This window comes from Oncorhynchus mykiss, chromosome 2 (assembly GCF_013265735.2).
Source record: "Oncorhynchus mykiss isolate Arlee chromosome 2, USDA_OmykA_1.1, whole genome shotgun sequence".
Taxonomy (NCBI): Eukaryota; Metazoa; Chordata; class Actinopteri; order Salmoniformes; family Salmonidae; genus Oncorhynchus; species Oncorhynchus mykiss.
Window position 1 is genome coordinate 12,609,159 of NC_048566.1, and position 22,753 is coordinate 12,631,911.

General features: G+C 50.3%; 1 protein-coding gene and 1 non-coding gene across 6 annotated transcripts in view; one reads left to right on the top strand and one right to left on the bottom strand.

The window, feature by feature from the left end:
* LOC110513835 (NIPA-like protein 2) overlaps positions 1–7,039 on the top strand; it is a 53,861-nt gene extending 46,822 nt beyond the window's left edge. For all 5 annotated transcript variants that reach the window (XM_036938134.1, XM_036938136.1, XM_036938137.1 and 2 more), the window contains 3 exons: positions 1,362–1,425; positions 1,977–2,074; positions 4,745–7,039. In XM_036938134.1, the coding sequence (XP_036794029.1) occupies positions 1,362–1,425; positions 1,977–2,074; positions 4,745–4,851 (269 nt within the window). In that variant the 3' untranslated portion in view covers positions 4,852–7,039. The remainder of the gene's footprint in view (positions 1–1,361; positions 1,426–1,976; positions 2,075–4,744) is intronic.
* A 1,308-nt stretch (positions 7,040–8,347) lies between these two features.
* LOC118944197 lies at positions 8,348–8,536 on the bottom strand. Its single transcript, XR_005039515.1, has one exon. It is a non-coding gene; the product is annotated as a U2 spliceosomal RNA (small nuclear RNA).
* Between the last annotated feature and the right edge of the window lie 14,217 nt (positions 8,537–22,753).

The following is a 22,753-nucleotide window of genomic DNA, read 5'->3' on the forward strand; positions in this document are numbered from 1 at the left end:
GCATCTCTCTCTCTCTGCCTCTCTGCATCTCTCCCTCTGCCTCTCTGCGTCTCTCCCTCTGCCTCTCTGCGTCTCTCCCTCTGCCTCTCTGCGTCTCTCCCTCTGCCTCTCTGCGTCTCTCCCTCTGCCTCTCTGCATCTCTCTCTCTCTGCCTCTCTGCATCTCTCCCTCTGCCTCTCTGCATCTCTCCCTCTGCCTCTCTGCATCTCTCCCTCTGCCTCTCTGCATCTCTCCCTCTGCCTCTCTGCATCTCTCCCTCTGCCTCTCTGCATCTCTCCCTCTGCCTCTCTGCATCTCTCCCTCTGCCTCTCTGCATCTCTCCCTCTGCCTCTCTGCATCTCTCTCTCTCTGCCTCTCTGCATCTCTCCCTCTGCCTCTCTGCATCTCTCCCTCTGCCTCTCTGCATCTCTCCCTCTGCCTCTCTGCGTCTCTCCCTCTGCCTCTCTGCGTCTCTCCCTCTGCCTCTCTGCGTCTCTCCCTCTGCATCTCTCTCTCTCTGCCTCTCTGCATCTCTCCCTCTGCCTCTCTGCATCTCTCCCTCTGCCTCTCTGCATCTCTCCCTCTGCCTCTCTGCGTCTCTCCCTCTGCCTCTCTGCATCTCTCCCTCTGCCTCTCTGCGTCTCTCCCTCTGCCTCTCTGCATCTCTCTCTCTCTGCCTCTCTGCATCTCTCCCTCTGCCTCTCTGCATCTCTCCCTCTGCCTCTCTGCATCTCTCTCTCTGCCTCTCTGCATCTCTCCCTCTGCCTCTCTGCATCTCTCCCTCTGCATCTCTCCCTCTGCATCTCTCCCTCTGCCTCTCTGCATCTCTCCCTCTGCCTCTCTGCATCTCTCTCTCTGCCTCTCTGCATCTCTCCCTCTGCCTCTCTGCATCTCTCCCTCTGCCTCTCTGCATCTCTCTCTCTGCCTCTCTGCATCTCTCCCTCTGCCTCTCTGCATCTCTCCCTCTGCATCTCTCCCTCTGCATCTCTCCCTCTGCCTCTCTGCATCTCTCCCTATGCCTCTCTGCATCTCTCCCTCTGCCTCTCTGCATCTCTCCCTCTGCCTCTCTGCATCTCTCCCTCTGCCTCTCTGCATCTCTCTCTCTGCCTCTGCATCTCTCCCTCTGCCTCTCTGCATCTCTCCCTCTGCATCTCTCCCTCTGCCTCTCTGCATCTCTCTCTCTCTGCCTCTCTGCATCTCTCCCTCTGCCTCTCTGCATCTCTCCCTCTGCCTCTCTGCATCTCTCCCTCTGCCTCTCTGCATCTCTCCCTCTGCCTCTCTGCATCTCTCCCTCTGCCTCTCTGCATCTCTCCCTCTGCCTCTCTCTCTGTGTTGTTGTTGTTGTTGTTTTGGCTTGGTGTTAAACTACTTTTCTTTTGCAGGAATAGTATTTTATCAGGAATTCCAGGGCTTGGCTTTGCTCAATATTTTAATGTTTCTCTTTGGGTAAGTAGTATGCAAAACCCCATTAGTACTGTCTTTTTAAGAATACAGGCCTTGACATTCCACCTGAGTAGGGGCCTTGGCGCTCAGTAGGGGCCTTGACGATCAGAGTAGGGGCCTTGGCGCTCAGAGTAGGGGCCTTGGCGCTCAGAGTAGGGGCCTTGGCGCTCAGAGTAGGGGCCTTGACGCTCAGAGTAGGGGCCTTGACGCTCAGAGTAGGGGCCTTGGCGCTCAGAGTAGGGGCCTTGACGCTCAGAGTAGGGGCCTTGACGCTCAGAGTAGGGGCCTTGAGTAGGGGCTGTGGATACTCTTTTCAGTCCCTGTATCTGGTTACTCTTAGTGGAGTTTAGTACACCGTCCCAATGAACTCTTAGTGGAGTTTAGTACACCGTCCCAGTGAACTCTTAGTGGAGTTTAGTACACCGTCCCAATGAACTCCAGAGACCGTATCACTCTTGAGGGTTCAGATGACACCAAAATTGTAAACACTGTGATTCCAACTCCTTGATTTTAGAGTGATATCTGAACATAACCTTCTCTCTGAACTCTTCCAGCTGCCTGCTCTCATTCATTGGAGTCTTCCTGATAGCCAGAGACAGACCCAAGATCAAGACTGAAAACATAACCTTCATAGCCATGGGGAAAATACCAGGTAACTATATACTTCTCCTACAACAAATAGAAATGGATGAGAGCATTTGAAACATCTTGATTTAATATCCAAGACTAGATTTCTACAAGGAAACACAAATCAACCATTTTTTTGCCTAAACAAGTTGCATTTGAAGCAGGTAATTCTCTGTGATATTTTAACATGGTATTACTGGTTTGGCCTCAGCTAACCACACGTAGCAGGGGTACCAGAAACACCTGAAACTAAATCCCCCGGTCCAACAGTACCCATTTGTATTGTAACCTTGGACAAGCACATCTGATTCGGGGGGGGGGGGGGTACTGTAGGACCGGAGTTGGGCCGTTGGGGGGTACTGGAGGACCGGAGTTGGGCCGTTGGGGGGTACTGGAGGACCGGAGTTGGGCCGTTGGGGGGTACTGTAGGACCGGAGTTGGGCCGTTGGGGGGTACTGGAGGACCGGAGTTGGGCCGTTGGGGGGTACTGGAGGACCGGGGTTGGGCCGTTGGGGGGTACTGGAGGACCGGGGTTGGGCCGTTGGGGAGTACTGGAGAACCGGGGTTGGGGGGTACTGGAGTTGGGCCGTTGGGGGGTACTGGAGGACCGGGGTTGGGGGGTACTGGAGTTGGGCCGTTGGGGGAGGGGGGGTTCTGGAGGACCAGGGTTGGGGGGGTACTGGAGTTGAGCTGTTGGGGGGTACTGGAGGACCGGAGTTGGGCTGTTTGGGGATACTGGAGGACCAGAGTTGGGCCGTTGGGGGGTACTGGAGGACCGGAGTTGGGCCGTTGGGGGGTACTGGAGGACCGGAGTTGGGCCGTTGGGGGGTACTGGAGGACCGGAGTTGGGCCGTTGGGGGGTACTGGAGGACCGGAGTTGGGCCGTTGGGGTGTACTGGAGGACCGGAGTTGGGCCGTTGGGGGGTACTGGAGGACCGGAGTTGGGCCGTTGGGGGGTACTGGAGGACCGGAGTTGGGCCGTTGGGGGGTACTGGAGGACCGGGGTTGGGCCGTTGGGGGGTACTGGAGGACCGGGGTTGGGCCGTTGGGGGGTACTGGAGGACCGGGGTTGGGCCGTTGGGGGGTACTGGAGGACCGGGGTTGGGCCGTTGGGGGGTACTGGAGGACCGGGGTTGGGCCGTTGGGGAGTACTGGAGAACCGGGGTTGGGGGGTACTGGTGTTGGGCCGTAGGGGGGTACTGGAGGACCGGGGTTGGGGGGTACTGGAGTTGGGCCGTTGGGGGAGGGGGGGTTCTGGAGGACCAGGGTTGGGGGGGTACTGGAGTTGAGCTGTTGGGGGGTACTGGAGGACCGGAGTTGGGCTGTTTGGGGATACTGGAGGACCAGAGTTGGGCTGTTGGGGGGTACTGGAGGACCGGAGTTGGGCCGTTGGGGGGTACTGGAGGACCGGAGTTGGGCCGTTGGGGGGTACTGGAGGACCGGAGTTGGGCCGTTGGGGGGTACTGGAGGACCGGAGTTGGGCCGTTGGGGTGTACTGGAGGACCGGAGTTGGGCCGTTGGGGGGTACTGGAGGACCGGAGTTGGGCCGTTGGGGGGTACTGGAGGACCGGAGTTGGGCCGTTGGGGGGTACTGGAGGACCGGAGTTGGGCCGTTGGGGGGTACTGGAGGACCGGAGTTGGGCCGTTGGGGGGTACTAGAGGACCGGAGTTGGGAAACAATGCCCTACATACTGGGGCTTGACGAGAATTTAAAAAACTGTTCAACCAATCCAGTAAATGTGGAGGAGTTCAGATGGTGTGTCGCCTAGTTACCGTCCAAAAGAGGAAGTCTATCTTTCTCCTGAAACCTGGAACATCCGATTGGTTGGAGACTCGGCAGAGGCTCCATCAGACCACCTCTCTAACGGTCCTGTTGTCTCATCTCTACTACCACGGTGCTTAGTGTCTTACCCTACAGTAAACCTGTTCAGACATCCCTCAATAGCCAGGAGGAGCTTACTCTACAGTAAACCTGTTCAGACATCCCTCAATAGCCAGGAGGTGCTTAGTGTCTTACCCTACAGTACACCTGTTCAGACATCTCTCAATAGCCAGGAGGTGCTTAATGTCTTACTCTACAGTAAACCTGTTCAGACATCTCTCAATAGCCAGGAGGTGCTTAGTGTCTTACCCTACAGTACACCTGTTCAGACATCTCTCAATAGCCAGGAGGTGTGGGTAACTGTTACCGTGGTGAATGTGCATAATCCCGGTAACAGAATAACATGGTGAATGTGCATTATCCCCAGCAGTAGAATAACGTGGTGAATGTACATTATCCCCAGCAGTAGAATAATATGGTGAATGTCCATTATCCCCAGCAACAGAACATGAATGTTCATTATCCCCAGCAGCAGAATAACATGGTGAATGTCCATTATCCCCAGCAGTAGAATAACATGGTGAATGTGCATTATCCCCATCAGCAGAATAACATGGTGAATGTGCATTACCCCCAGCAACAGAACATGAATGTGCATTATCCCCAGCAACAGAATAGCGTGGTGAATGTGCATTATCCCCAGCAACAGAATAGCGTGGTGAATGTGCATTATCCCCAGCAACAGAATAGCGTGGTGAATGTGCATTATCCCCAGCAACAGAACATGAATGTGCATTATCCCCAGCAACAGACTAACATGGTGAATGTAGACCACCTCTCTAATGATCTATATGTCTCTTGTCTCTGCTACAGGGAGAAAATGTAAAGACAAGGTCCAGCCGGAGGCTAAAAGCAACGCGTACGGATCTCTGGCAGCTAAACTCATGTGTAACAAACCTGGCCCACAGGACGACTCCTAATATCAGCCACACCTGTCTGTCTGTGTACAGAGACTACCTGTGTCAACACTACACATCTCTCTCCTGGGTTGCCAGACTGACTGACTACAGGGACAAAGTGAGAGCACTGTCTCCATTAGCAAAAAATTCCCCAGATTTTCCAGAAATCCTAATATCTTCTAACTCGCTCCTGATTCCAGGAGACTTGCCAGAAGCAGGATTTCTGGGAAAAACCTGGACATCTTTGGGAAAGTTACAATTGTCAGGGAATTGAACTCAGGTGCTACAGATACTGAGGAGACGTCTCAGGATCGAACCCAAATGCACTACAGACACAAATAAAACGTAATTTAATTCTCAAGGAGGTGGCTGTCTGGAGGAACCACCTGATATTCTCTGTTAATACGAAAGCAACTGTTGGATCGAATTTCTGATGAGATGGTTTCAATCATTGATTTGTTAATAAACTGGAATGTGATATTTAAAGTGTTTCTCGAGCTCCCAAGAAACTCCTGGCTGGTAAAGGAGGTGCACCAGCGCACTCTACTGGTCGCGACAAGAATTACCATTTAAATGTGAGGTGTTTTTTAAACGTCAGACGTTCTTTGTTTTAAGCTAATAAATACGGACCAGGCTTCGGGGAGGATGGCCTCAGGACTCCACAGACATTTTAATATGACAACTACAGCTTCACCCTTTTTTCAAATCAAAACGTCGTTTTCTGTATTGCATTTTAAAGAGCAGTGGCGTAATACAGTTCAACTGACAGGTACGGCTGAGCTAACGTCTTCAACCCCTCACCTCCATTTTATGACAATGAACTTAAGCAAAGGTATATCGGTAAGAAAAACACTCGTTTTATTTTGACTTAAAAGTAAAAATGATCTGTCAATGTTAGAGAATTTATCTTGGTAATAGAAAAAAATAAAAACACATGAGAGTAGAAAGCCAGCTGAGTTTTATTAGTCGTATGTACGGGATATATCGTCCACTGAAATGCTTACTGCAGGCTCCTACTTCACAACAACAATAATAGATACAAATAGGAGCATAACGTAAAAGTCTCGGTAGAATAGGAAACATTTTAGCATCAGTAGAATACAGGAAGGCACAATATAATAGTCTAGTAACAGCAGGTGTGATGTAGAGAGGAATGGGGGTCCTGTGTGGCTCAGTTGGTAGAGCAGGGCACTTGCCTTGCCGTGGTTGTGGGTTCGATTCCCAACGGGGGACCAGTACGACGCTAAATGACTTAAATGTGAATGACACAATGGACACAGTGTACAAAACAGACATTCCTCTTGACGGTCGGGGCATGGACTCTAGGTGTCGACAGCGTTCCACGAAGATGCTGGCCCATGTTGACTCCAATGACTTCCATTGGGAAACTGTTGAGCGGGGAAAAACCCAGCACCGTTGCAGTTCTTGACACATTCAAACAGGTGCTCCTGGCACCTGATAATACCCCGTATTATCTCAACAGTATTACAGAGTTCCTGTTCCTCTTCTAGAATATTATCTCAACAGTATTACAGAGTTCCTGTTCCTCTTCTAGAATATTATCTCAACAGTATTACAGAGTTCCTGTTCCTCTTCTAGAATATTATCTCAACAGTATTGGAGTTCCTGTTCCTCTTCTATAATAGTATCTCAACAGTATTACAGAGTTTCTGCATATAAACAAAGTGAGTACCTCTGCCTCCAGAACAGCCTGAATTGTTTGTGGCATGGAAATGTTTGCTGAATTGGTATCAAGGGACCTAACGTGTGCCAGGAAAACATTCCCCACACCATTACACCACCAGCCTGTTCCGTTGACACCAGGCAGGATGTGGCCATGGACTCATGCTGCTTACGCCGAACCCTGTCATCAGCATGACGCAACAGGAACCAGGATTCGTTGGAGCAGACAATGCTTTTCCACTCCTCAGTTGTCCAGTGTTGATGATCACGTGCCCACTGGAGCCTCTTCTTGTTGTTTTTATCTGATAGGAACCCGGTGTGGTCGTCTGCTGCAATAGCCCATCCGTGACAAGAACCTATGAGTTGTTTGCCCATTCTAATGTTCATTCAAACAGTAACTGAATGCCTTGATGCCTGTCTGCCTGCTTTATATAGCAAGCCATGGCCACATGACTCACTGTCTGATGGAGCAAACCATTTTCGTGAGCGGGATGGTGTACCTAATAAATTGCCTTGTTATTGTGTGTGTGTGTGTATATATATATAATAATCATGACATGGGCCTGTTTTAATGACTTTTGCACCATTTTTCTGTTGTCATAATAATCTGTATTAAGCATCTGACTGACCTACGACGATGGGCTGGTCCGGTTTTCTGATTGGCTGAGATGAGGTGGTGCACATTCACATTCAAGGTCAAAACGTGCCTCATCAAAGAGAATGATTCTGCTTTTAAGACAACTGGGAACAAACAAACAAAAACGGATCAATGTCAGTGATCTTCAGGTCCAACGGATCAATGTCTGTGATCTTCAGGTCCAACGGATCAATGTCAGTGATCTTCAGGTCCAACGGATCAATGTCAGTGATCTTCAGGTCCAACGGATCAATGTCAGTGGTCTTCAGGTCCAACGGATCAATGTCAGTGATCTTCAGGTCCAACGGATCAATGTCAGTGGTCTTCAGGTCCAACGGATCAATGTCAGTGATCTTCAGGTCCAAAAAGTTAAAGCTTTGGAAAGATGCCGGAGTTTCCAACTTGGGAATTCCAAGTTGGTTGACCATTGAAAATTATATATTTTTTTTTCTGAGTTCCCAGTTATCTTGAATGCATTGGAAGTATTCAGACCATTTACTCAGTACTTTGTTGAAGCACCTTTGGCAGCGATGACAGCCTCGAGTCTTCTTGGGTATGATGCTACAGGCTTGGTACACCTGTATTTGGGGAGTTTCTACTCCTGGTGCGGTATGGACTGAAGCTGGTAGGTCATACCTGTTACCAGCATAAACTACCACCTAACCCAGGACAAGGAAAAACAAAACAACAATAATGATTTTCAACAAAAAAATAAATGGCCCAATTTCCCGGGCGCCCTCCGGCCTGCGATCGCTTCTCCGATCAACTGCAGCACTGTCAAAGACTACACTTGATCTGAGCCAAAAGGCCGAGAAGCGATCTACTTTATTACTTAGCTCTGTGTGTATATTTATAGATATAATAATACCACCTAACCCAGAGAAGCGATCTACTTTATTACTTAGCTCGGTGTATATATTAATGTTTTAACTACTTTATTACTTAGCTCTGTGTGTATATTTTTGATCATGCAATGTTGAGGAAAGTTTGCAAGTAAGTATCCCGTGCACGTGACGAAAAATCTTTGATTATAAGATGAACGAACCCCATTCCCAACAGCTTTTCGTAGTCAATAAAACGGTGACCGATTTGACCAGCACTATCTTAGCCATCACTGACATTGAAATGAAGTTACTCAATGTTAAGATACAATATAGATCAACGATGCAACTCCGTGTGATTTCTCTTTACAATGAAAGGGGGTGCACCGTTCCTGGAGGTACTGCAATACCAGGTCGATGCGTGGAGTGGACGGAGCAAGCCCCTATTCCATCTCCCTATTCCAAAAATCAATTTAATATATGGTCCCCAGATAGGGGACGTATCAGATATTAAACTGATAAGAACAGATTTTTTTTTTTTTTTTTTTTTTTTTTGAAAAGTTTTATTGATACATTTCCTTTAAAAACAGCTCATACATTTTTTACATCATTGATACACATAAAAACGGCAGCAAAGCATAAAACACAGCATTTGAAAGTTACATTTAAATTTGTTAAAAAGTACATGTTGTTAAAACCAATGAAAACAACCATGGATAAAAGTACTTTCCTTGTAAAAACATCAAATCTGTAAAAGCCATTTAAAATGTGTACTAATGATCTAACAAAGGTAAAACATTTTTAAGACATGAAAAACCATGTTAAAAAGTCACTTTGTTAAAAGGCTGTCTTCAGTCCCTTGTACAGGAGGGGGGGTGAGTCTTTATCAAGCTCACCTCATCCTGCTCTTCTGAATAGATCATCGTCCCGTCCTTCGGGGCCCAGAGGAGATCCCTCCCCTAGGCGCATCGCCCTAGGCGCCGCAGCGCTGTCAGGCCGTGGCCGCCGGGACCTAGGGTGTTGTGGGGGACCCTTCGCCTGGGGTCGAGGCCCCCTTCCTTCCGTACCACCCCAGGGCTTCCGTGGCTACCATGGCCACTGCCTGGGGGGTGGTCTCTACGTTTTTCGCTACCAGCAGGTTACGGGAGGACCACAGTGCTTCCTTCAGGCACGTGAGGGTGGGCCAGAGCTTGGTGAAGGCCTTCGATGGAATGGGCCTTCGGCCCACCCCATACAGCACGAGCTGAGGTGTTAGGTCCTCCCCTGCTGGCAGACACGAGGTGATCAGGGGGCCTGCTTCCTTCCACAGGTCCCTGGCGGCTCTGCACTCCCAGAGCATGTGCCTCACCGACTCTTCTTGGCCGCAGCCTGGTCGGGGGCACGCGGATGTCCTCGCCATGCCCCGTGAGTGCATAACGGCCCTGACCGGGAGGATCTCGTGGGCGACCATCCAGGACAGGTCCCGATGCCGATTCAGGAGAGCAGGATGGGCCACGTTGCGCCAAACCGTTGTGGGCTCACCTATAGCGAGCCCGCGCACTGGACACACTGGTTCCCGATCCTGCACAAGAGAGAGAAGAGAGCGGTGTTTTGTTAAAACCGTGACTGTTTCTTTTTCCAGTTTAAAATGTCTTAAAAACTTCTGGAGCTGGACGTAGTGCGGGGGTAGCAGGAAAGAGACTGGTGCTCGCAGGTCGACTGGGATCAGCCTCAGAGTCCTGAGGTAAGATCCCAGCCAGAACCGTGTGAGGGCCTGGGTCTTGTTGTTGACCGGGGAGGTGGCAAGAGTCAGATGTAACGCTGTGTAGCGGCTGCCCAGGAACAAGTAGAGGTCAGGCAAGCCTTTCCCCCCCTTGGACCTGGGCCTCTTGACCACCTCCCTCCTCAGCCTCTCCCACTTGCATCCCCACAGGAAGTAAAACAGCGTCCGCTCCAGGTCTAAAATGCTCCTTCGAGGGGGGATAAAAACAGAACTGATTAATAAAAGCACAGGTAAAATCACAGCTTTAATGATTAAAACCTTGCCCTCAAAAGTCAGCTGTCGTAGTCCCCAAAAACCCAGTCTCTGTCTTACCGTCCCCAGGATTCCGCTCCAGTTACCGCTCCCTCCTCCCCCCCGGTCAAACTTTACCCCCAGTACCCTTATGTCCGTCAGTTTAACTGTCAGAGGTAGTCTGGTCAAGTCTGGGTCTGCCCACGGTCCGAAGAATTGGGCCTCTGTCTTGTCTCTGTTCAGTCTCGCCCCAGAGGCTCGTCCGTACCAGTCAGTCCTGTCCAGAGTCCTGTCGACGGATAAAAGGTCGGTACATAAAATGTTGACGTCGTCCATGTAAAAGACGCACTTGGCGGTCATCCCCCCACTCCCCGGGATACCCACCCCACTGATCCCTTGGTCCCTTCTCAAGACCTGTGCCAGTGGTTCAATACAGGCCACGAACAGAAGGGGAGATAACGGACAGCCCTGACGGACGCCGCAGTGTACTCCCACTGCTTTTGACAGATGCCCATTTACAAGGATTTTGCTGGTGATGTCCCCGTACAGCAGTCCCACCCAAGCTAAGAACCTGTCCGGGAAACCCATTTTTTGCAGTACCTTAAAGAGGTACTGGTGCGAGACCCGATCAAAGGCTTTTTCAAAATCTAAATTTAGGACTACAAGCCGCATGTTTCTGTCTCTCGCATAACAGATGGCATCTCGGATCAGTATCAGGCTGTCCGTGATCTTCCTTCCGGGCACGGCACAGGTTTGGTCCGGGTGGATCACCTCCCCTAAAACAGAAGACATTCTGAGTGTTAAAACCTTGGTAAAAAGTTTACAATCAAAGTTTAAAAGGGTAATCGGTCTCCAGTTTTTCAGGTCCGTCCTGTCGTTTTTCTTATGTAAAAGAGTCACGATCCCCACTCTAAAACTGTCGGGTAGTCTGTCGAGGTGTTCGAAGTCAGTAAAAACAGTCAGAAGTTCGTCGGCTAAAACATCCCAAAAGGTCAGATAAAACTCCAAAGGGAGGCCGTCCTCCCCCGGTGATTTACCCCTCTTAAAACGTTTCAGTCCTTGGTCGATTTCTGTCCTCGTCAGGTCTTTTTTCAGGTCGTCTGTATTGGGTAAGGTCTTGTCGATGTATGTTAAAAGGTCCCCCATTGTTCCCTCGCACACATCTTTTACCCCAAACAGTTCCCCATAAAAGTCCTCGACCACTTCCTTTATTCCCTCTGTGTCTGTTTTTAAAACCCCGTCCTTGTTTCTCAATCCTGTCATAATCCTACCCTTACTAATTATTTTCTTAAAAAAGTACCTAGTGCACTTCTCCCCCTCTTCTAATTCCCTTTCCTTGCTTCTTAAAATAACCCCCTTGCTTCTCTGTTCTGCTAAAAGTGCCATTTCCTTCTTTACTTCTTTAATTTCTTGGTTAAAATCAAGGCCCTGTTGGCATAGGTTAAAATACCTTTCCAGTCGCTTTTGCAGTCCCACCATGCGTCTATCTTTTTCTCTGCTTTTTTCCTTTCCTATCTCTCTAAAGAAGGTCCTTGTCCTTTCCTTCACCATTTCCCACCACTGTGCTCGCGTGTCAAAGAAGTCCTGTAGCGTCTGCCACTGGCTGAACTGCTCTCTGTACTGACTAACTACTCTATCATCTTCTAGAAGGGAGCAGTTCAGTTTCCAGGGCCCTCTTCCCACAGTCACACCCGAAGATGGTGAAAGGGTGCACGTCAGCATTACGTGGTCTGAGAAGAAAGCAGGGGTTATTCTAGCATCAGTTGGGGGACAGTCCCGGGTAAACAGATAATCAATGCGAGAGGCTCTGGTGCCATCACCACTGGTCCAGGTGAAGCCCTCCTCTCTTGGATGCAGGGTTTTAAAACAGTCAGTCAGTTTAAAATCCCTGCACAGCACTTGCAATAAAACACTTGACCTGTCTACCTTAAAATCCCCTCCTGCCCCTCTCCTGTCTGCTCTGCTTAAAACACAATTAAAATCCCCACCCACCACTAGAGGATCCCTCCCTAGCATGTGGGACTGCAGGTCCTCTAAAAGTGCACACCGGTCATGTTTATCGTTAAAACCATACACGTTTAGCACGTTAAAATCCCTCCCCATAAAAGTACAGTTGGCTAAAAGAGCACGCCCACCTACCACCACTGTGCTCCCCTTCACCACCACCTGTGGGGTCTTGATTAAAATGGCAACACCGTCGTTCTTGTTAAAATTGGAACCACTCCAAATGGAGGGCCCGTGCCGCCACTTATCCTCCCATTTCCTGTAAGAGGATAAAAAGGGTAGACCACACTCCTGTAGTAAAAACACATCAGAGTTAAACCTTTCTAAAAAGGATAAAACCGACTGTGCTCTTGTTGCTGTCTTTACGCTCCTCACGTTTATAGTGGTGATTTTAAAAGCCATGAAAGGGGTGAGTAAAAACAGTGCTAGAAGAAAAGCCATTGAAAAGTTAAAAGGGGGTTAGTCTTCAGGGACTTTCTCTCTCTCCCTCCGGGGTAAGGGGGTTTGGAAGGGAGAGGAGGTTAAAACAGGACTTAAAAAGGAGACTTGATTGGGGGAGTTGGAGGGGAAGGTTCTGGGTTCTTCCTCCCCCTGGGAGCTCTCCCACTCCACCTTTCCCTTTTTCTCCTCACCCTGTTCGGGGTCAGAGAGCTCCTCAGCGTTTCTTTTACGTAGGGGGAGGTGTTCCTTACTCTCCCCCTCCTCTCCCGTACCTTCTGACACAGTCTCCATGGTGCTTTCCGACACCGACCCTATGATGTCTGACCCACTTGGGGAGCTTTCGCTAAACATCTCTCCGGAGCCGTCTTTCTCGGCCCTTTCTCCTTCAGGGGTCACATTGGTCTGGGGCAGGGGGATTGGGGTGGGGAGGGTTTTGTCCTCTCCTCCCACTTCTTCCCCCACTGCACCTTCCGCGCCCTCCACTACAGCCACCACCACCGGCTCCACCACTGTCTCCTCTACCACCACTGCCGGCTCCACTACTGCCTCCTCCTCCACCACCGGCTCCTCCACTACCACCTCGGCAACTGCCGTTCCAGCCCTCTGGCGCTCGAAAGCCCGGTCCGCGGCCGCCCACTCCCTCCTTCCAGCCTTGGCCCTGTTGGCCCAGGAGGAGGGGCAGTCGCGGATGAGGTGGGACCGCTCGCCACAGAGGTTGCACGACCTTCCGTTCGTGCACTCCTCGTAGCGGTGGCCCACCTCCCGGCACTTCATGCAGACGACCTTCTGACAGGCGTCTGCAAGGTGGCCATGTTCACCACACTTACGGCACAGCTTGGGCTGGTCCTGGTAGTGAACATGGCCCCTGTTCTCTCCGAGGACTATGGTGGATGGGATGGCTTTCAACCCACCATAGCCCCCAGGGTCCTCCCTTTGCTGGACAGTGACCCTCCAGGCCCCTGTCCAGATCCCATCGAGGTCTTTTACCTGGATCAGGGGACCCTTCACGTTGCAGTACCTGCCCAGCCATACTGCAACGTTCTCCGGCTGTACGGTTTCATTGTACATACGGACAATAACGGTTTTAATGCTATTATCCGTCAGCTTGGTCACCTCAAACATCGCTGTGAGGGACCCCTGGGTGTTCAGGGCGTTCTGGAGTTTCCCCCAGAACTCCCTCAGGAAGCTGGCGTTGGCAAAACTGACATCGAAGCCCTTCCTATAGGGGAGGGCTAAGATGCAGTTTACCTGCGCGGGATGAAAGCCGAGCTCTTTCTGGAGGAATTTCCTGGAGAAATCCAATCGGGATAGCTCCATTATTTTTCCTCCCCTCTCCTTTAGAAGGAGGCGCACTGCATGGTGCCTCCTCATGCCAGCCTGTGCTGCTGACATGATGGAGGCCCACTCCCTTTACAGCCCAACACCAGTGAGAGGGGAGGGGGAAGGGAAGGGGAAAGGGAGGGGAAGGGGTGTAAAACAGCCAAGGAACTAGCAGGCTCAGCCAGACTGTGCTGAACAGGGCCTACCAGTACCACGGGACACACAACAAACTATCTAGCACAGCACCAAACTAATCTTATCAACAATGGGAAGGGACACAAGGAGGGATTTTTTTTTTTTTTTTTTTGTGTGTAATTTTTTAAAATAAATTTTCCCCGGAGGGGAAAGGCACGAAGGGGAAGGACAATAATGAACAAAACAAACAAAAACGGGGGGAGGGGGGTGGGGCGAACTAACAAACAAACAAATTTAGGTAAGGGGAATTAAGGGGATAACAAAAGGAACACTGACCAACACAACACCTGCCAAACTTGAGGGCCGAGAGGGCTAGCAGGCCTCACCAGCAGGCCAGGCCAAGCTAACCAGCTAGCAAGCCTCACCAGTAGGCCAGGCCAAGCCAACCAGCTAGCAAGCCTCACCAGTAGGCCAGGCCAAGCCAACCAGCTAGCAAGCCTCACCAGTAGGCCAGGCCAAGCCAACCAGCTAGCAAGCCGGCAGGCCAAAGGTCCCCCAGTTGACAACACAAGACAAGAAACAGAGACAAAAGGCAATTTAGGGGGTGAACTAGCAAGTACAAGGTGGATGGGAGAATACGGTCAGACAAACACACAACAATGCAATGCCTGCCACGCCTAAAGGGCCAGGAGGCTAGCGTTCCAACAAGCCAGAAAGCCCCTCCGGCTAGCAGGCAACACAAAACTCAAAACAGTAGGAAATAATTGAAGGGGGGAGGGTAGGATACAAGGGGGAGGATAGGTACTAAACAGGACAAACAAGGGGAAACTGAAATTTAAATTAAATAAGAAAGAAAAGGACCAGAGGGCCTTCAAACTCACCCTACAGGTGCTGGTGCACCTGTAGTCCACCACCAGACCCACCACCTAACCCAGGACAAAAATAATAGTGAAACAATACAACAATAATGATTTTAAACAAAAGTAATTAGCACAATCTCCCGGGCGCCCTCCGGCCTGCGATCGCTTCTCTGATCAAGAGCAGCACTGTCAAGGACAATGCACGTGATCTTAGCCAAAAGGCCGAGAAGCGATACCCACAATGGTTTCGGGATGAAGTGGCCATTCTCCGACACGTCAAATTCGAATATGTTTACGTCACAATGAGCTCTGTATGCTTTTTGTTTTCCATAAAAAATAGAATGCTTTCAATAAATGGTGACATGGAGGGGGAGTTGATCAACGCCAGGAATGACCACGTTTGACTGTTACAATGTAACACATTTGTAGGTTCTAAGAACACGTGGTCGTCCGCCCTCCAATCAGAAATGAGAGAAAGCGTTGTTACGTTAAAACCAGATCAACAGCTAAATTGGAATAATAATTTATTACGTGTGTGTGTGGGGGGGGGGGGGGGGGGGGCAATTTGGAGATAATAATGTTGACGTAACATTTAATCTTGTATCAAGTATATCTGGTAGCATTGCTGCCACAAACGAACTGAAGCAATTGTCCACTTGGTGGTGCCAGAGTTCCACCGACCGTCGCTTTTTCCTGGTTGTCCTGTGGTTGTCCTGTGTGGTACAGAAAAATGCATTTCAATATTGAACCACTTGACTTCAAGACATCGTCAACGAAAATAACGTGACCAAATAAAAATAGCCTCTCTTTTGTAGACTTACTCAGTCACTATAACTAACTTCATAAAATGCCATTAGGCCTAATGAAGATACAATATATGTAAGTTACTTGATTGGTGTCTTGTGAATCAACCTGTATGCGCATTAAAGTTGAATATTTCCCCTGTATTATAGGATAATAAATAACCTGGTAGTTTCCACATTTAATGAGCCCTACATTAACCACATTGAATGAGCCCTACATTAACCACATTTAATGAGCCCTACATTAACCACATTTAATGAGCCCTACATTAACCACATTTAATGAGCCCTACATTAACCACATTTAATGAGCCCTACATTAACCACATTTAATGAGCCCTACATTAACCACATTTAATGAGCCCTACATTAACCACATTTAATGAGCCCTACATTAACCACATTTAATGAGCCCTACATTAACCACATTTAATCGATGTCAGCTTTGCCAACGCCAGCTTCCTGAGGGAGTTCTGGGGGAAACTCCAGAACGCCCTGAACACCCAGGGGTCCCTCACAGCGATGTTTGAGGTGACCAAGCTGACGGATAATAGCATTAAAACCGTTATTGTCCGTATGTACAATGAAACCGTACAGCCGGAGGACGTTGCAGTATGGCTGGGCAGGTACTGCAACGTGAAGGGTCTTCTGATCCAGGTAAAAGACCTCGATGGGATCTGGACAGGGGCCTGGAGGGTCACTGTCCAGCAAAGGGGGGACCTTGGCGGCTATGGTGGGTTGAAAGCCATCCCATCCACCATAGTCCTCGGAGAGAACAGGGGCCATGTTCACTACCAGGACCAGCCCAAGCTGTGCCGTAAGTGTGGTGAACATGGCCACCTTGCAGACGCCTGTCAGAAGGTCGTCTGCATGAAGTGCCCGGAGGTGGGCCACCGCTACGTTGAGTGCACGAACGGAAGGTCGAGCAACCTCCGTGGCGAGCGGTCCCACCTCATCCGCTTGCACGATTCTTGCCTTTCTCCTTGGACCTCTCATCACCAAGCTGTTGTCACCCACAGGACTGTCCAGCCTCTCATCAATGAGCTGTTGTCACCCACAGGACTGCCGACCTCTCATCACCGAGCTGTTGTCACCCACAGGACTGCCGACCTCTCATCACCGAGCTGTTTCACCCACAGGACTGCCGACCTCTCATTAATGAGCTGTTTTCACACACAGGACTGCCGACCTCTCATTAATGAGCTGTTTCACCCACAGGACTGCCGACCTCTCATTAATGAGCTGTTTTCACCCACAGGACTGCTGACCTCTCATCAATGAGCTGTTTTCACCCACAGAACTGACGACCTCTCATCAATGATCTGTTTTCACCCACAGAACTGCCGACCTCATTACCGAGATGTTGTCACCCACAGGACTGCTGACCTCTCATCAATGAGCTGTTTTCACCCACAGAACTGCCGTCCTCATTACCGAGATGTTGTCACCCACAGGACTGCCTCCCTTTCATTACAGAGATGTTGTCACCCACAGGACTGCCGACCTCTCATTAATGAGATGTTGTCACCCACAGGACTGCCAACCTCATTACCGAGATGTTGTCACCCACAGGACTGCCGACCTCTCATTAATGAGATGTTGTCACCCACAGAACTGCCGACCTCATTACCGAGATGTTGTCACCCAGAGGACTGCCAACCTCTCATTAATGAGATGTTGTCACCCAAAGGACTGCCGACCTCATTACCGAGATGTTGTCACCCACAGGACTGCCTCCCTCTCATTAATGAGATGTTGTCACCCACAGGACTGCCTCCCTCTCATTAATGAGATGTTGTCACCCACAGGACTGCCTCCCTCTCATTAATGAGATGTTGTCACCCACAGGACTGCCGACCTCATTACCGAGATGTTGTCACCCACAGGACTGCCGACCTCTCATCACCGAGCTGTTTCACCCACAGGACTGCCGACCTCTCATTAATGAGCTGTTTTCACACACAGGACTGCCGACCTCTCATTAATGAGCTGTTTCACCCACAGGACTGCCGACCTCTCATTAATGAGCTGTTTTCACCCACAGGACTGCTGACCTCTCATCAATGAGCTGTTTTCACCCACAGAACTGCCGACCTCATTACCGAGATGTTGTCACCCACAGGACTGCTGACCTCTCATCAATGAGCTGTTTTCACCCACAGAACTGCCGTCCTCATTACCGAGATGTTGTCACCCACAGGACTGCCTCCCTTTCATTACAGAGATGTTGTCACCCACAGGACTGCCGACCTCTCATTAATGAGATGTTGTCACCCACAGGACTGCCGACCTCATTACCGAGATGTTGTCACCCACAGGACTGCCGACCTCTCATTAATGAGATGTTGTCACCCACAGAACTGCCGACCTCATTACCGAGATGTTGTCACCCAGAGGACTGCCAACCTCTCATTAATGAGATGTTGTCACCCACAGGACTGCCGACCTCATTACCGAGATGTTGTCACCCACAGGACTGCCTCCCTCTCATTAATGAGATGTTGTCACCCACAGGACTGCCTCGCTCTCATTAATGAGATGTTGTCACCCACAGGACTGCCTCCCTCTCATTAATGAGATGTTGTCACCCACAGGACTGCCGACCTCATTACCGAGATGTTGTCACCCACAGGACTGCCTCCCTCTCATTAATGAGATGTTGTCACCCACAGGACTGCCTCCCTCTCATTAATGAGATGTTGTCACCCACAGGACTGCCTCCCTCTCATTAATGAGATGTTGTCACCCACAGGACTGCCTCCCTCTCATTAATGAGATGTTGTCACCCACAGGACTGCCTCCCTCTCATTAATGAGATGTTGTCACCCACAGGACTGCCTCCCTCTCATTAATGAGATGTTGTCACCCACAGGACTGCCTCCCTCTCATTAATGAGATGTTGTCACCCACAGGACTGCTGACCTCATTACCGAGATGTTGTCACCCACAGGACTGCCGACCTCATTAATGAGATGTTGTCACCCACAGGACTGCCGACCTCATTACCGAGATGTTGTCACCCACAGGACTGCCGACCTCATTACCGAGATGTTGTCACCCACAGGACTGCCGACCTCATTACCGAGATGTTGTCACCCACAGGACTGCCTCCCTCTCATTAATGAGATGTCACCCACAGGACTGCCGACCTCATTACCGAGATGTTGTCACCCACAGGACTGCCGACCTCATTACCGAGATGTTGTCACCCACAGGACTGCTGACCTCTCATTAATGAGCTGTTTTCACCCACAGAACTGCCGACCTCATTACCGAGATGTTGTCACCCACATTACCGAGATGTTGTCAACCACAGGACTGCTGTTGTCACCCACAGAACTGCCGACCTCATTACCGAGATGTTGTCACCCACAGGACTGCTGTTGTCACCCACAGGACTGCCTCCCTCTCATTAATGAGATGTTGTCACCCACAGGACTGCCTCCCTCTCATTAATGAGATGTTGTCACCCACAGGACTGCCTCCCTCTCATTAATGAGATGTTGTCACCCACAGGACTGCTGACCTCTCATTACCGAGATGTTTTCACCCACAGGACTGCCGACCTCATTACCGAGATGTTTCACCCACAGGACTGCCGACCTCATTACCGAGATGTTGTCACCCACAGGACTGCTGACCTCATTAATGAGCTGTTTTCACCCACAGAACTGCCGACCTCATTAATGAGATGTTGTCACCCACAGGACTGCCTCCCTCTCATTAATGAGATGTTGTCACCCACAGGACTGCCTCCCTCTCATTAATGAGCTGTTGTCACCCACAGGACTGCCTCAATCTCATCAATGAGATGTTGTCACCCACAGGACTGCCTCCCTCTCATAAATGAGATGTTGTCACCCACAGGACTGCCTCCCTCTCATTAATGAGATGTTGTCACCCACAGGACTGCCTCCCTCTCATTAATGAGATGTTGTCACCCACAGGACTGCCTCCCTCTCATTAATGAGATGTTGTCACCCACAGGACTGCCTCCCTCTCATTAATGAGATGTTGTCACCCACAGGACTGCCTCCCTCTCATTAATGAGATGTTGTCACCCACAGGACTGCCTCCCTCTCATTAATGAGATGTTGTCACTCACAGGACTGCCTCCCTCTCATTAATGAGATGTTGTCACCCACAGGACTGCCTCCCTCTCATTAATGAGATGTTGTCACCCACAGGACTGCCGACCTCATTAATGAGATGTTGTCACCCACAGGACTGCCTCCCTCTCATTAATGAGATGTTGTCACCCACAGGACTGCCTCCCTCTCATTAATGAGATGTTGTCACCCACAGGACTGCCTCCCTCTCATTAATGAGATGTTGTCACCCACAGGACTGCCGACCTCATTAATGAGATGTTGTCACCCACAGGACTGCCACCCTCTCATTAATGAGATGTTGTCACCCACAGGACTGCCTCCCTCTCATTAATGAGATGTTGTCACCCACAGGACTGCCTCCCTCTCATTAATGAGATGTTGTCACCCACAGGACTGCCTCCCTCTCATTAATGAGATGTTGTCACCCACAGGACTGCCGACCTCATTACCGAGATGTTGTCACCCACAGGACTGCCTCCCTCTCATTACCGAGATGTTGTCACCCACAGGACTGCCTCCCTCTCATTAATGAGATGTTGTCACCCACAGGACTGCCTCCCTCTCATTAATGAGCTGTTGTCACCCACAGGACTGCCTCCCTCTCATTAATGAGATGTTGTCACCCACAGGACTGCCTCCCTCTCATTAATGAGATGTTGTCACCCACAGGACTGCCTCCCTCTCATTAATGAGATGTTGTCACCCACAGGACTGCCTCCCTCTCATTAATGAGATGTTGTCACCCACAGGACTGCCGACCTCATTACCGAGATGTTGTCACCCACAGGACTGCCTCCCTCTCATTACCGAGATGTTGTCACCCACAGGACTGCCTCCCTCTCATTAATGAGATGTTGTCACCCACAGGACTGCCTCCCTCTCATTAATGAGATGTTGTCACCCACAGGACTGCCTCCCTCTCATTAATGAGCTGTTGTCACCCACAGGACTGCCGACCTCATTACCGAGATGTTGTCACCCACAGGACTGCCGACCTCTCATTAATGAGATGTTGTCACCCACAGGACTGCCGACCTCATTACCGAGATGTTGTCACCCACAGGACTGCCGACCTCTCATTAATGAGATGTTGTCACCCACAGGACTGCTGACCTCTCATTACCGAGATGTTTTCACCCACAGGACTGCCGACCTCATTACCGAGATGTTTCACCCACAGGACTGCCGACCTCATTACCGAGATGTTGTCACCCACAGGACTGCTGACCTCATTAATGAGCTGTTTTCACCCACAGAACTGCCGACCTCATTAATGAGATGTTGTCACCCACAGGACTGCCTCCCTCTCATTAATGAGATGTTGTCACCCACAGGACTGCTGACCTCTCATTACCGAGATGTTGTCACCCACAGGACTGCCTCCCTCTCATTAATGAGATGTTGTCACCCACAGGACTGCCTCCCTCTCATTAATGAGATGTTGTCACCCACAGGACTGCCTCCCTCTCATTAATGAGATGTTGTCACCCACAGGACTGCCTCCCTCTCATTAATGAGATGTTGTCACCCACAGGACTGCCTCCCTCTCATTAATGAGATGTTGTCACCCACAGGACTGCCGACCTCATTACCGAGATGTTGTCACCCACAGGACTGCCTCCCTCTCATTACCGAGATGTTGTCACCCACAGGACTGCCTCCCTCTCATTAATGAGATGTTGTCACCCACAGGACTGCCTCCCTCTCATTAATGAGATGTTGTCACCCACAGGACTGCCTCCCTCTCATTAATGAGATGTTGTCACCCACAGGACTGCCGACCTCATTACCGAGATGTTGTCACCAACAGGACTGCCTCCCTCTCATTACCGAGATGTTGTCACCCACAGGACTGCCTCCCTCTCATTAATGAGATGTTGTCACCCACAGGACTGCCTCCCTCTCATTAATGAGATGTTGTCACCCACAGGTCTGCCTCCCTCTCATTAATGAGCTGTTGTCACCCACAGGACTGCCGACCTCATTACCGAGATGTTGTCACCCACAGGACTGCCGACCTCTCATTAATGAGATGTTGTCACCCACAGGACTGCCGACCTCATTACCGAGATGTTGTCACCCACAGGACTGCCGACCTCTCATTAATGAGATGTTGTCACCCACAGGACTGCTGACCTCTCATTACCGAGATGTTTTCACCCACAGGACTGCCGACCTCATTACCGAGATGTTTCACCCACAGGACTGCCGACCTCATTACCGAGATGTTGTCACCCACAGGACTGCTGACCTCATTAATGAGCTGTTTTCACCCACAGAACTGCCGACCTCATTAATGAGATGTTGTCACCCACAGGACTGCGTCCCTCTCATTAATGAGATGTCACCCACAGGACTGCCTCCCTCTCATTAATGAGCTGTTGTCACCCACAGGACTGCCTCCCTCTCATCAATGAGATGTTGTCACCCACAGGACTGCCTCCCTCTCATTAATGAGATGTTGTCACCCACAGGACTGCCTCCCTCTCATTAATGAGATGTTGTCACCCACAGGACTGCCTCCCTCTCATTAATGAGATGTTGTCACCCACAGGACTGCCTCCCTCTCATTAATGAGATGTTGTCACCCACAGGACTGCCGACCTCATTACCGAGATGTTGTCACCCACAGGACTGCCTCCCTCTCATTACCGAGATGTTGTCACCCACAGGACTGCCTCCCTCTCATTAATGAGATGTTGTCACCCACAGGACTGCCTCCCTCTCATTAATGAGATGTTGTCACCCACAGGACTGCCTCCCTCTCATTAATGAGATGTTGTCACCCACAGGACTGCCTCCCTCTCATTAATGAGATGTTGTCACCCACAGGACTGCCTCCCTCTCATTAATGAGATGTTGTCACCCACAGGACTGCCTCCCTCTCATTAATGAGATGTTGTCACCCACAGGACTGCCTCCCTCTCATTAATGAGATGTTGTCACCCACAGGACTGCCCACCTCATTACCGAGATGTTGTCACCCACAGGACTGCCTCCCTCTCATTACCGAGATGTTGTCACCCACAGGACTGCCTCCCTCTCATTAATGAGATGTTGTCACCCACAGGACTGCCTCCCTCTCATTAATGAGATGTTGTCACCCACAGGACT